At 44.2% G+C, this 15,255-nt stretch overlaps 1 protein-coding gene across 2 annotated transcripts in view; it reads right to left on the bottom strand.

Moving 5' to 3' along the window:
- DNMB (dynamin binding protein) overlaps nucleotides 1-15,255 on the bottom strand; it is a 122,518-nt gene that overhangs the window by 26,706 nt on the left and 80,557 nt on the right. For both annotated transcript variants that reach the window (XM_011735677.2, XM_011735678.3), the window contains 2 exons: nucleotides 5,578-5,771; nucleotides 4,577-4,676 (listed from right to left, as the gene is read on the bottom strand). In XM_011735677.2, coding sequence (XP_011733979.2) covers nucleotides 4,577-4,676; nucleotides 5,578-5,771 — 294 coding nt within the window. The remainder of the gene's footprint in view (nucleotides 1-4,576; nucleotides 4,677-5,577; nucleotides 5,772-15,255) is intronic.

Here is a 15,255-nt window from a genome sequence, read left to right as displayed (position 1 = left end):
TGTCACCCAGGCTGAACACAGCTCACTGCAGCCTCGACCTCCTGGGCTCAAGCAATTCTCTGCCCTCAGCCCCCCAAATAGCCGGAACTACAGGTGTGCCCCACCATACCCGGCTAATTTTTTATTTTTTTGTAGGGATGGTGTTTTGCCTTGTTGGTCAGGCTGGTCTCGAACTCCCGAGCTCAGCAATCCGCCCACCTTGGCCTCCCAAAGTGTTACAGGCACGAGCCACTGCGCCCAGCCTTCACAGCAACTTTGGAACCCCTAAGCCACCCATGTCTTCATCTGGTTTCACCATTCTACATTAGTCTGCCTTCTTTTCGCAGCCCTTTTCCTAGCTGCATTCTCAGAATCTTCACCATCCAGACTGATGATTTACACTCAATTTGCTGTTCTTCAACTTCCCTGATAGTGACTATTCTACATCAATTACAAACTAGCAAAGCTACACCTTAATCTCTTTCAAACTCTGGGTCACGAAATATACTTAACAGGTCACAGTCAGCACTGTTTTGATGAGACAGAATGGACTTTTTTTTTTTTCTTGTAGAGACAGGGTTTTCCCATGTTGCCTAGGCTGGTCCAGAACTCCTGGGCTCACATGATCTGACCGCCTTGCCTCAGCCTCCCAAAGTGTTGGGATTACTGGTGTGAGCCAACACGCCCAGCTGATCAAATAGAAAAGAAAATATCAGGAAACATCGGACATAAAAATTAGCTGGGTGTGGTGGCACACACCTGTAGTCCCAGCTACTAGGGAGGATGAGGTGGGAGGATCGCTTGAGCCCAGGAGGTGGAGGCTGTAGTAAGCTGTGAACACACTGCTACAGCCCAGCCTGGACAACAGTGTGAGACTGTCTCAAAAAAAAAAGAAAAGGAAGACATTGGACATGGTAAAACTAAGCATAGACATACACAGAAACACACATCCTGGGTCATTATGAACAACATAGCTCTCCATGGGATGTGTTTAAAATCAGGTAAAGCCAGTCTTTTCCACCTATGACCACGTGCCCAGAGTCTCCCGGTGCTGCTTGATCATTCTCTATCTCAGTCACCTGCCCTTTGCCCGTCTTGCCCTTCACGGACTTCTCAGAGCCTTCCCTCATCAGATGTTTCAGATTTCGTTTGTCCTTTGTGAATCCCCCACTGAACGCACCACCTGGCCTTCTGCTAGAGCCACCGACATGGTGCTCTTAGTCTTGGTTCCCTCAGGCCCACCACCCACCATTCTCCTCTAAAAATTAGTCCTCGCACCTGGGTCTCAGCCTTTCGGTGTCGAGCCCTCTCCACCACTTCTCTGTGTCTTCAACACATTGAAGCCTGCTACCCAACTCCTTGTTTGACTTTGGACAAGAAGCGAAGGGAAGAAGAAAAAATAAATGCAGGTGCTATCTTATGGAGGTGGGGTTGTGGACATTTGCTTTCATTTCCCAGTTTACTGTCATAATGTAAGGTATAGTACACTATAAGAGACACAGATGCTAAGACTCTCATTTCTGATTTGAATCAGACCTAAGGGGAGAAGGTGCCTTGCAGAAGCTGGTTTAACTCCAACCACCTGAGAGCCCCAGGCACGACAACAGGTAATAAACTGGAAGAAAAATGAGTAACCGCTTAATTTATAATTAAGCCCTTTTAGATAGCAGCCAGCTTTACCTCATTTCTTTCTTAATACAAATAAATGACCCAGAGATACTTATTTCAAGTGCCTTAAAAAATCATATACATTGGCATTTATGCTTCACCATCACACTAAAACTGGGTCACTGTGACTTCCTTCTGCCCAACTCAATGTGTGTATCTCCTTCTTCAACTTCCTGGACCTCTCCGGTTAGACTAAGGGCAAGAACCTCAGGCTCCAGTTTTTCTAACTGTTCCAGAAAATGCAAAAGACACAGTTGTATTTTGTGTAGAAGCTAATGGCATTTGCATTGACAGGCTTGAGTCTGAATGCCAGTCCTTCAATTACTAGCCGTGTGGCCTGGGCAAATTACCTTCCCTCTAAGTGTCAGTCTCTTCACTGTAAAATAGGATAAAGAGTACCTAAACCAGCTGCAGAGAAGGTCACACCTGTAACCTAGCAGTGTGGGAGGACCGTTTGAGCTCAGGAGTTCAAGATCAGCCTGGGCAACAGAGCAAGACCTCATCTCCACTAAAAATAAAAAGGCTAGTTGGCAGGCTGAGGTGGGAGAATCACTTGAGCCTGGAAGGTCGAGGCTGCGGTGAGCCATGATCACGCCACTCATTCTAGCCTAGGCAGCAGAGGAAGACCTTGTCTCAAAAAGGTGTGTGGTGGCTCATGCCTATAATCACAGCATTTTGGGAGTCTGAGGAGGAAAGATCACTTGAGGCCAGGCAACCAAGACTAGCCTATGCAACATAGTGAGACTCCATCTCTACAAAAATTTAAAAATTAGCTGGGCCTGATGGTGCATGCCTATAGTTCCAGCTGCTCAGGGAGCTGAGGTGAGAAGATTGCTTGACCTGGGTAATCGAGGCTATGGGTGAGCTATCATTGTGCCACTGCAGTCCAGTCTGGATAACAATGTGAGACCCTGTCTAAAAAAAGAAGAAACAATAGTACCTAAACCTCAGAGGGCCATCTATTGTAGAGAACAATTGAGATCCAGCTGGACCTATCTTGAGAGGGTATGTGGTGAGAGAAACATTCAGGAAACACGAACCATGCCACAACATCCCAGAGCTGTTTCCTCCTCCCTTCAGGGGACAGAACCCTGATTTTGTTCCTGTGTCCGTTTTTCTCCCAGATGAGTCAGGTAAATTCCATCTAGTGTAATCCAGCGTCATGACCCATTCCCCTTTCTAGCCATCAGCTTAGCTGCATGCATGTCACCCACTTCTGGCCAACGAGAAATAAGATATCTGATCGGGGAGCTCTGGAAAAGGTTTGCAAAGACTTAAAATGACACAGGGGTCACTCCTTCTGCTGGATGTTGTTGTGTATAGTGTCATGGCTGGAACTGGGGTAGCCTCTTGTAATTAGGATTCCAATAAAGCAGCAAAATGATAGGATGTCCCCTCCCACACTGTGCCAGGGCTGGTCTGTATGACCCACAGAATATGACAGAAGTGATGCTGTGTCATTTTCAAGATCAGGTTATAGAAGACTCTGTGGCTCCTGTCTCAGGCATGCTTGCTCTTGCGTGCTCTCATTCTGTCTCTCGCTCTCTCTCACAGGTCACTCTAGGTGACTCATGACTCATGCCACATTGTGAGGAAAGCCCAGGCAGAGGCTCATGTGGCAAGAAACTGAGGCTTGAAGAGCTGAGTGAGCTTTCTTGGAAGCAGATCCCTGAGCCCCAGATGATGGCAGCCCAGGCCAACAACTGACTCCAACCTCATGAGATCCCGGGCCAGAACCACCCAGCAGATCCCCCTCCAGATTCCTGACCTACAGAAGCAGCAAGGTAATACATGTTTAATGTTTTCAGCTGCTATGTTTCGGTGCAATTGTTATACAGCAATGGATAACCAATAAGTTCCCTTGTTTATAAGAACTACATTAATGTTTTAAAAACATTTTGACAATGTCCCACATAAATATATTTTAAATTATGACTCAGCACACATATATGTGAAATGAAAATAAAAGTTTCAGCCAGCTGTGGTGGCTCACACCTGTAATCCCAGCACTGTGGGAGGCCGAGATGGGGGGATCACTTGAGCCCAGGAGTTTGAGACCAGCCTGGGCAACATGGCAAAACCCTGTCTCTACAAAAAAAAAAAAATTACAAAAATTAGCTGGGCGTGATGGCACATGCCTGTACTCCCAGCTACGTGGGAGACCAAGGTGGGGAGGATGGCTTGAGGCTGGGAGGTTGAAGCTGCAGTGAGCAGAATTCACACCACTGCACTCCAGCCTGGGCGACAAAAATCCTGTGTCAAAAAAAGAGATAAGTTTCAAAAATTGGTAGTTAAACTTACTTACAGTGCATTCTGATATTTTCTATTTTTTTCCTTGAGACCGAGTCTTGCTCCATCCCCCAGGCGGTAGTTTAGTGGCTCATGGCGCGATTTCAGCTCACTGCAACCTCAACCTCCTGGACTCAAGCAATCCTCCCACCTTGGTCTCCCAAGTAGCTGGGATTACAGAAGCCCGTGACCATGCCCAGCTGTATTTTTAGTAGAGACAGGGTTTCACCATGTTGGCCAGGCTGATCTCAAACTCCTGACCTCAGGTGATCCTCTTGCCAAGGCCTCCAAAGTGCTGGGATTACAGGAGTGAGCCACTGTGCCTGGCAGCATTCTGATATTTTCTATTTTATTTTCTTGAAAAATAAATTGATCTCATGACCCAGTAATGGGCTGCAACCATGAGTGTGGAATAAACGTCATACTGTATGACATCCAAAACTTCTTCTATTGCTAACATCCTGTATTACCCCAAACTAGGCTGAGACAGAAGGAAAGTAGAGGGCAAGTAACCTCTGAACTAAGTACCTAAACCTGTGTGTTCCCGGCGACATAGTTACTCAGTATCAGGAAGGCCCCTTCCTCCTGCGCATGAAGTTTTTTTAAAAAGCTGCTTCTGAAACAACACAGGAGCTCATACCTACAGCATCGCTGATTTCCAGGGCAGCCAATAATTGCTTCGAGACCTTAATCACCATCTGCATATTTCCAAAAAGTCCCTCAAAATCAATGTTTGGTACCTGAGAAAAGGAAACAAAACATAAAGATGCACGGAAATGAGATTAATGGTATTTCAATCATCTTAGGAACAGCTCTTCAAGAATTGTAGAAAAATTGCTGAAGGTCACTTTCTTCACTCATGTTCATGAAGTTTCCAGACTAGAAATATCCATCATTATCTTTAGTGTCATCCTTTGTCCTTGATCCAACTATTCTCTGCCACCCCCATGAGCACTTTAGTATGATAATGGAAACAATTTGGTCTACAAATGCACTGGGATACAAATTCCCACCCACGCCCAACATCCCGTGGCACTGCCCAGCTGCTACAGAAGGACTTGGAAGCGAATGCTCCAAGGGTGTAAGCCCAAGCCCAGCCCAGCGGGTCAAGTTACAAGCAATAAGGACTATAAACCCCAGGACACTGTTACCCTTTTCTTACTACCTCCAGCATCCAGAAAAGTCCCCAGCCTACTCACATGTTAGTAAGGGTTTCCTGGATAAATTCTATATAAACAGGTACTAGAGTCACGTAACCGCTCACCCCCAGGCTTTGTTATATCATCACTCAGAGTCACGTAACCGCTCACCCCCAGGCTTTGTTATATCATCACTCAGCCTTCCAGCAGGGCCACGATTCAGACTCCCTGGAACTGTTTTCTGGAGCCACAGTAACAGGAGGAGTCCTGGGAGTGACTGCAGTGGCTGGTAGGTTAACAGTAGACTTGACAAGTGAAAGATGCTGAAGGCTTAAGCTGATGACACACGGATGTTGAGGCCCTTGATTAAGAACAGCAGCACTCACAGTCACAGTTTCTATTTCAAATCAAATAAATCTGTGGTGAAACCTCCTGTCTCCTAATGCTTCTGGCCTGGAGGACCATACTCAAGGTCAAACTAACTCTGTCTCCCAGTTCCCACCTGTGCCTGCTGCAGGGGTACCATGATCCTCTCAATGCACATTTCCAGATCCCGAATGTAGTCTCTTTCTGTCTGAAGAAGTTCTTCTACGACCTTGGCTCTCTTCTCTAGCATCCTCTGCTCTGGATTTTCGGTGGACACAGACCCAGAAGGGGCCACCAGTGATGAAGACTGGGAGGAGAGAAGCGTCATTTCTAGAAGGGAAAAGAGAACTGGTTAGCAGCTCTGGGTGTAAAAGCAGGACCGTTCCACAGTTTGAGGCAGAGAACCCATTCCTTGAGAACCAAAGGTCTCACTATTGTCAACCTTCAGGAAATCAGATCGCACGTGTCAGTTGTAAACAGGGACAGCTGAAGTGCTTAGAAAGCCATCACTGCAGGGAGAACTCCAACCTGTGCAATACCATTTTGAGAATGTGTCCTAAAAAGAAGTAGCTAGCCCACTGAGTGAACAAAGCATGTCTACAAGCTCCTTGCAAAAGAGGTTTAGAGGGGTCTGACCTTATAAAGACTTGCTTTCACTTAATCAGATATAAAACATGGTCCATGATCAAAGCACCAGAAATAACAAGCTGGAAGTTCAAAATACAGATGTAGCACATTAAACAGAATATTATGGGGAGCACAAAACAATGCCAACTAAGGGTAAAATAAAAAATAACAAATTATCCATCTGAGAACTGGATAATTATAGGACCTATCATTTTCCAGTCACTGTAATGGTAGGTTAACATTAGCATATAATGAAATAGGTTAAAAAAAAAAAAGGTTTAGATTTTCCCTATGAAAACCTTAACCGAAACTCGCAAGCAGGTTTTGTTACCTCAAATGTCCTAGTAGATACAAACTTACTATAAACATGAAGCTTATCAATGGTATTTTCAAGTACAAGAATCTCTAAGAACTAAACTGCATTATTCTAAAAATAAAAACAAATATGTATTCTGTCATTAGCTTTTACAATTATCTATTACTTAGATACATAGGATGAGGGTTATTTATAAACATGGAACAGCCATCTGTTCATCTGAAATGAGCATTAAACACGGTAATAAGCAACAGAAAAGAACAACAGTGAAACAATCAGTCTCTGCTTAGTCTCTATCAAATTCCTCATGATCCAATTAAACAACTACAAATTTGGTATGTAAATATACTAGTAAGTCTCAGTACAATTACAGGAATATTTTAACCCAGATTTAAGAAGCAAAAACACAAGTGTTCAAACTACTTATGGAAAGTCGGCCTTCACAGCAGATTTTATTCTCCAAAAAATTTTCCACACCGCTTTCTCTCAAAAGTCAGGAATTCTGGGACAGGTGCAGTGGCTCTCGCCCATGATCCCAGCACTGTGGGAGGCCAAGGCTGCGGATCACTTGAGGTCAAGAGTTCGAGACCAGCCTGGCCAACACGGCAAGCTCCCGTCTCTACTAAAAATACAAAAATGCTAAGCATAGTGGCACACACCTGTGATCCTAGCTACTCAGGAGTCTGAGGCATGAGAATCCCTTGAACCCAGGAGGCAGAGGTTGCAGTGACACGAGATAGTGCCATTGCACTCCAGACTGGGTGACAGAGAGAGACCCTGTCTCAAAAAAAAAAAAAAAAAGTGAGTAATTGCAGTGTTTTAGAATACAACCCAAATTCTGGTTTCTAGATGCCATTCTCCACTAAAAGGAGGCAGGGTTCTTTGGAGAAATGGCTAATTCCAGGGCTGGGGCAGAGAAGGTATAGCTGAGCCTGAAATGTGGAAGAAAGTGAAGAAGTACTCAACAACATGGTGGGCACAGGTCAAAGGGCACAGAAGCCAGCTTGAAGGGGCTCCCACTGGCCAATCTGGCACAATTTGAGTATAAATGAAAAAGCACAACAATGGATTATTTCACTGAATAAAATAATCTGTAAGTTCATATTGATAATAGATAAAAGTACATAAATAAAGGGGGGAGAAGAGAAAGCCCTTTCTTATGGTAGAATGTCAGCTGATAAATAAGAGAAGAAATAATGGAGTCAGAAAAATCACCATTTTAGGCCAAGTATGGTGGCTCATGCCTATAATCCCAGCACTTTGGGAGGCCGAGGCTGGTGGATCACTTGAGCTTGGAGTTCAAGACCAGCCTGGCAACATGGTGAAACCTCATCTCCACAAAAAATACAAAAATTAGCAGGGCATGGACTGGCACACACCTACAGTCCCAGCTACTCAGGAGACTGAGGTGGGAGGATGGCTTGAGCCTGGGTGGCAGAGGTTGCAGTAAGCTGAGATTGTGCCACTGCACTCCAGTTTGGGTTTAAAAAAAAAAAAAAAAAAAAAAAGTCTGGGCAGGTGCTGTGGCTCATGCTTGTAATCCCAGCACTTTCGGAGGCTGAGGCGGACGGATCACCTGAGGTCAGAAGTTCAAGACCAGCCTAACCAACATGGTGAAACCCCATCTCTACTAAAAATACAAAAATTTGTATTTTGCCTGTATTTCCAGCTACTCAGGAGGCTGAGGTAGGGGTTGCAGTGAGCCAAGATTGCGCCATTGCACTCCAGCCTGGGAGACAGAGCAAGACTGTCTCAAAAAAAATCCATGTTCATACAAAATACACACTGAAGCTTATTAAGGGGCACAATATATGCAATGCACTCTTAGTTCATTAAAAAAAAAAACTGCATGTGGAGAGTGGGGATTGAGAGAGAATGAGATAAAAACAGCAAAATGTTAAATATTGGTGAATTTGTATAAAATGTATACAGGAGTTTCATTGTATGATTGCAATTTTCCATACATTTGATATTATTCAAAATAAAATTTAAAAAGACAGAAAAAGCTCTTTCTGGAACTTTTTGGTAGCATGAATGGCAAAACTTGAAGCATAACCCTCATTTCATCAGTGTTCAATTATGATTCTAAATTCACTGTGTTATATGTAAAATTTATTTTCAATAGCCTTGTTTTAAATTTTCTTTGTGATCTCAAAGCAACAGACTCTCAATCCCAAATTTGGTCTCATTAGTGCCAAGTTGAGAATAGAAACTCATTTTAAATACAAGACTAAAAAGATCTGGAGAAGGAGAACATTTACTGAATTCCTATCACATGCCAGGTACTTTACAGATTATATCCCTGAACTCATTTTATACCCACATCAGAATTTTTAAGTAGGTATTATTACTCCCATTTAATAGGTAAGAAAATCCAGGTTTGGAGAGGCTGACAAATTTGTCTGAGGTTATATAGTGAGTAAATGGCAGTTGTGGATTTAGAACCTAAATATATTTAAATCCAAATCCTGTGTACTTAATCCTGCACCATTTGGTTTCCCAGGCCTGGAATCTCAATGAGAAAAGGTCAGGGGCTTATTTTGCTGCAAATCTTAAAAACTCCCTGGAAACCACTGTGTACTCTCCTGAGAATCAAAATTCTACTAATTATAGTAGTTGAAAGCACAAAGTACCAGCAAGCACTTACTCATCAATCAGAAGCCAGCCAGCCTATGGATTAGATTTTTATTTCCTTAAAATGGAGAAAAACAATAACAGCTCTTTTTAACTACCAGCATGCCTTCCCCTCCCCCCCGGAAAATGGGGTTTATAAACTCTTGAGCAGCCTTTAAAACCCCAAACATTTTTAAAACCCCAAACTACAAACCCCTATGGGATGTTTTCACTAAATTGCAGTTTCCTGGACACCACCCCTGGGATTCAGATTCAGCAAATCTGGGTGGGACTGGGGTATCTGCAATTTTAATAAAACCCTAGGTGTTTCTTTCCCTCCTCTTTCTCTTCCTCTCTCTTTAAAGGAGGGGGCTGTTGCCCAGGCTGGTTTCAAACTCCTGGGGCTCTCAAGCGATCCTCCCACTTCAGCCTCCCAAGAAGCTGGGACTACAGGCATGTTGTCACTGCTCCTGGCAACCCGAGGTATTTCTGAAGATACAGGTGACCTTCAGGTGCCACAAACATTTATTAACACTCAAAGAGAGTTTTCAAAGATTAAGTCAAATTTGAAAGTCTGGCTTGAAATGACTGTTAAGTATAAAAACTTTTTCCTGGTCGGGCGCGGTGGCTCACACCTGTAATCCCAGCACTTTGGGAGGCCGAGGCGGGCGGATCACGAGGTCAGGAGATCAAGACCATCCTGGTTAACATGGTGAAACCCCATCTCTACTAGATATACAAAAAATTAGCCGGGCGTGGTGGTGGGTGCCTATAGTCCCAGCTATTCGAGAGGCTGAGGCAGGAGAATGGCGTGAACCCGGGAGGTGGACCTTGCACTGAGCCGAGATTGTGCCACTGCACTCCAGCCTGGGCGACAGAGCGAGACTCTGTCTCAAAAAATAAAATACGATAAAAAATAAAAACTTTTTCCTTTATGCCACATATATTCTAATAAAAATATCTGCTCTAAAATTTTAGTATCTGGGCCACGCGTGGTGGCACATGCCTGTAATCCTAGCGCTTTGGGTGTCTGAGATGGGAGGATTGCTGGAGCCCAGGAGTTTGAGACCAGCCTGGGCAATATAGTGAGACACTCATCTCTAAAAAAATAAAATTTTTAGTATCTCGGACAACAAAGCGGGAGAAGGCGGCCTTCACCCTCAGCCAGCTGTGGTGGAAAAAGAAGCTTTGAATCTTGCACTTCCCCACTATGTAGCTGGGGAGCCCTGGAAATGTCCACTTTTATCTCTTGGCCTCAATTTCCCAATCTATAAAACGAGGATACTACTACTTGCTTTGCACAGTAGTTGAGGGAGTTAAACAAGGTAATAACCCAACAAACATCGGTCCTTTTCCCACAATGGGCCCGAATATGCCATCTGCACCTGATAGATGGTAAATGCACTTGGCAAAATGTACCAAGCAGACAAGTGCCCTGTGCAGACTCTAAAATTCCACTTTTCTATGAGAACAATAAAATGCGCAGATGAGCTCTTTCTTCCTAGGATAGCCCTGCACATGTTAAAGGAGCTGGGGCTGTTGCACAAACTTACTTCCTGTGATAAAACAATTAGTTGTGGGGTTCCTTCAGTAGTTGTGGCTTACCTCCCATCCCAAGTCCTGATTCCATTCCTTCTCAAGACACCCCCAACCCTTTCCAGTTAGTACATTATCACCAGGCTCACTTCCTGAAGTTCTAAGGAAGGGAGTCATTAGCCCACAGCTTTCCACAACTCCATTACACACACTTCAGAGTTAAAGAATAGAGCCATACACCCTTCCCTTGCCTCAGAAAGCTGGCTCTTTCTCTAATGGGGAAAATTTTGAGCTCCCGGCCAGATCCCAGGTGCCCTTGAGTGGGGACGAAGAGGCTGCCTGTTCCACTTCCTTCTGTGCTGGCTCCCACACCCCAGGACCTACCTGCAGTGCCCAGAGTTGGCTGTGTGTGGAACTGTGGGCCTCAGGGGAAGCAGGCAGGGTAGAATCTTCCCAGAGCTCTGGAATGCTCCACAACCCCCTAAAATCCTTTGAATAGGGTCGGCATTTCCCCCAGGCTTCCCACATTTACATATGAATCGCGCAAGTCACCCGGGCTATCACAGCAGGGCTCGTCCTAAAGGATGGAGCTGGAACCCTAAGCGTACTGGACTGAGAAGTGCACCAGCAGGCCCAGCAGTACCTGGGATCAACACCTTCCTTTCTATTTGGTGTCCTTTCCTAGTCCTAAAACCCTCGAAATTCCACCTCGGGAGTTTGAATCTAAGATTATTATCTCTTCCTTTTCTACCCCATGCTAAACCTTTTTGTTGTTGCTTTGGGTGGGAAATGGGGAATGCCCTTTTGAGGGAAGAATTCCAAAGGCCCAGCCATCTCTTGTGATGAGAGGCAAAACTGTAAAGCTGGCAGCAGTTGCCTGTTTAGTCTGCCCCTGGGCCTCTTTCTGCAGTCTTTCACCCAGAGCTTAACCAAGGGACCCCAAACATCCCCCCCCGTCAATGAACCCTAAAGCTCTCACAGAGCAGATTTCAGCTGGGTGGTCCCAGGACAGCAGGAACAGGGATGGCAGGAGTGATTCACAGGAATGTCCCGCTCACATCTTCCAAACATTTACACTTAAATGAGCCAGGGGAGAAGAAAGGTGCACAACAATATGCCACAATTTTTTAAGAAAATGCACGATTTTATAAGAAAATGGAGAACAGGGAAAAGAGATGAAAGAAAGGAAAATCTGCAAAAACCCATATATATTTCTCTATAAACATATAGGCTGGGTGCGGTGGCTCACGTGAGGCCTGTAATCCCAGCAACTTGGGAGGCCGGTTCTGAGGTCAGGAGTGATCAGCCTGGTCAACATGGTGAAACCCCATCTCTACTAATAATACAAAAAAATTAGCCTGGTGTGGTGGCACATGCTTGTAACCCCAGCTACTTGGGAGGCTGAGGCAGGAAAATCGCTTGAACCCAGGAGGTAGAGGCTGCAGTGAGCCGAGATCATGCCATTGCACCCCAGCCTGGGCAACAAGTGTGAAACTCTGTCTCAAAAAAAAAAAAAAAAAATATATATATATACACACACACACACACACATATATACATATACATATACACATATATACATATATACACACACACACACATATAAAAAATATGTAAGTGTACAGAGAAAGGTCTGGAAGGAAAAGACACCAAATTCATCCCAGAGTTTGTCTCAGGGAAGAACCTAGGATTTGGGGTAGAAGTTGAGATCAATGGGGACTTGAGCTTAACTGATACTTTTCAACCTCACAGGCACAAAATAATTTAAAAAAAAAAAAGGTCATACTGGCTGAGCACAGTGGCTCATGACTGTAATTCCAGCATTCTGGGAGACAGAGGCGGGAGGACCACTTGAAACCAGGAGTTCAAGACCAGCCTGGACAACACAGTGAGACCCTCAGTCTCTACAAAACAAACAAAATTAGCTGGGTGTGGTAGCACGTGCCCGTAGTCCCAGCTACTCCAAAGGCTGAAGTGGGAGGATCACCTGACCCTGGGAGGCTGATCCTCCCAGGTTGCAGTGAGCTATGATAGCTCCATTGCACACCAGCCTGGACAACAGAGTGAGACCCTGTGTCAAAAAGAAAAGAGAACAAATATTTATATGGCACTACATGTGTCATGCACTGTTCTAGGTATTTTACAAATATTAATTTAGCTTCATAACACCCTATTGTCCCCATTTTACTGATGAGGAAGGGAGAAAAGTTAAGTAACTGCCCCGGTAAGTAGAAGAGCTGAGATCCGAACCTACCTTGGCTCTAGAGTCTGTGCTCTTGACCAACAGCTATTCTGTCTCCAGTTTTTTCCCAGGCAGGCAAACCATATGCATTCTAACCTGGAATTCCGCCTTTGAGTTTTGGTAGCCATCTGGTAGCTAATAACAAAGTGGTGCAATTCTAGAGCACAATTTAACCTCATATTTAGAGCCACAGTTTGCCCACAATAAGACCGTGAACAATGATACATTTAAGCATATTTGCACATATTAATACGATTGCATTTATAAAATGCTACCCAATATAACATAAATTATAAATCCCTTAGACAGGCTGGGTGCAGTGGCTCATGCCTGTAATCCTAGCACTTTGGGAAGCCAAGGCAGGCAGATCGCCTGAGGTGAGGAGTTCGAGACCAGCCTGGCCAACATGGTGAAACTCTGTCTCTACCAAAACTACAAAAATTAGTTGGGCATGGTGGCATGTGCTTGTAATCCCAGCTACCCAGGAGGCTGAGGCAGGAGAATCGCTGGAACCTGGGATGTGGAGGCTGCGCCTCCGGCCTGGGCAACAGAGTGAGACTCTGTCTCAAAAAATAAAAAAAAAAAAATAAGTAAATCCCTCAGACAGAATCTAATCTAGTTGTGTCATATACAGCAAATATGCAACAGTATTCCAGGTAATTTATGGCAGAAATTGTGTGAAATGAAGGGAAAGGCCAATTTTATCAAGTCCTTTCATTTTAAAAGTTAAAATCTAGGGCAAAGAGGGATAGGGGAGTAAATTAAAACTTTAATACTTTTTCTACTTTAAAAAAAAAAAAAATCAAACCTCAATACTTTATCTACTTTGAAAAAAAAAAAAAAATCAAACCTTATAGCCGAGGAGCCCATTTTTAGGAATTTATTCTACTAAATAATTGGACAAGGGCACAAATATGTTCATACAGGGATGGTTGATGTTTTAAAAAGTTTAGAAGCAACCTAAACAGAAAGAACTAAAATTTCCTCAAAAGGGTCTGGGTAGAGAGCAGTGGAGCATGCCTGTAGTCCCAGCTACTCAGGAGGCTGAGGCAGAATTACTTAAATCCAGGAGGCGGAGGCTGCAGTGAACGAGAGCACACCACTGTACTCCAGCCTTGGTGACAGAGTGCCTCTGTCTCAAAAAAAAAAACCAAAAAAGCAAAAGGGCCCAGGAAAATAAACTATGGCATGTCCATATAATAAAATACTCTTATAAGGCCGGGCACAGTGGCTCACACCTGTAATTCCAGAACTTTGGGAGGCCAAGGCAGTGGATCACCCGAGGTCAGGAGTTCAAGACCAGCCTGGCTAACATGGTGAAAACTTGTCTCTACTAAAAATACAAAAATTAGTTGGTTGTGGTGGCATGCGCCTATAATCCCAGCTACTCCGGAGGCTGAGACAGGAGAATCACTTGAACCTGGCAGATGGAGGTTGCACTGAGCTGAGATTGTGTCAATGTACTCCAGCCTGGGCTACATCTAACATGAATTGCTGAAAAAAGTTTATGAAAGAACTATAGTTTTGTTAAAAAGGGAAAAATATTTCAAATGCACGTATTTGGAAAAAGTGTTAGAGGTGACAGAAACTGATTTTTTCCTTTCTTTTCACTTATTCCCATTTCTAGTATTTCTATGATGAATATATAATATTGCTATGACAAAGAATAATAAAGTAGAAAAAAGAACATTTGCTGCAAAACGAGAATGTTCTAACAGTCAGTCCCCAATTACCGTTAGTCCATTTCAAACATTCTTCACCTTTTAATAATCGGAGGTTTCTTTCCTATCAATCCCTTTAAATGGATGAAGAAAATAGGGGCCGGGTGCGGTGGCTCACGCCTGCAATCCCAGCACTTTGGCAGGCCAAGGCGGGTGGATCACGAGGTTAGGAGTTCGAGACCAGCCTGGCCAACATGGTGAAATGCTGTCTCTAAAAAAAAAATACAAAAATTAGCTGGCACAGTGGTGCCCACCTGTAGTGTAGTCCCAACTACTCAGGAGGCTGAGGCAGGAGAATCCCTTGAACCCAGGAAGCGGAGGTTGCAGTAAGCCAAGATCATGCCACTGCACTCCAGCCTGGGCGACAGAGTAAGACTCCATCTCAAAAAAAAAAAAAAAAAGAAAGTAAAAAAAGAAAAGAAAACATTGTTGAAGTAATATGCAAAAAAGAAAGCAAAAACACAACTGCCTGCCTAGCAATGCATCTAGAGCAGTCTTTCTGCTGCAAACCCTGAGAGGAGGCAATTTGTCTGTACGCGTGCTCACCTCCTCCCCAGCCCTGCCTGGAGGAATCACAAACCCTGGTTTTCCGTGTAACCACAACACTCCAGCCAGCCCACCCAACCCCCACTGCTTTTCCTCCAGCACCTACTTTACTATTTGGAGAAATTTTATCCTGCTCTGTGTAAAACTTCCAGAGCTGCAGGGCTCACAGCAGACTTCCGGGATCACCAAACTTCAGAGGTAAATCTATTACAG

Source organism: Macaca nemestrina, chromosome 9, assembly GCF_043159975.1.
Source record: "Macaca nemestrina isolate mMacNem1 chromosome 9, mMacNem.hap1, whole genome shotgun sequence".
NCBI lineage: Eukaryota > Metazoa > Chordata > Mammalia > Primates > Cercopithecidae > Macaca > Macaca nemestrina.
The sequence above is the reverse complement of the archived record's forward strand: the minus strand, read 5'-3'. Positions and strand labels throughout refer to the sequence as shown.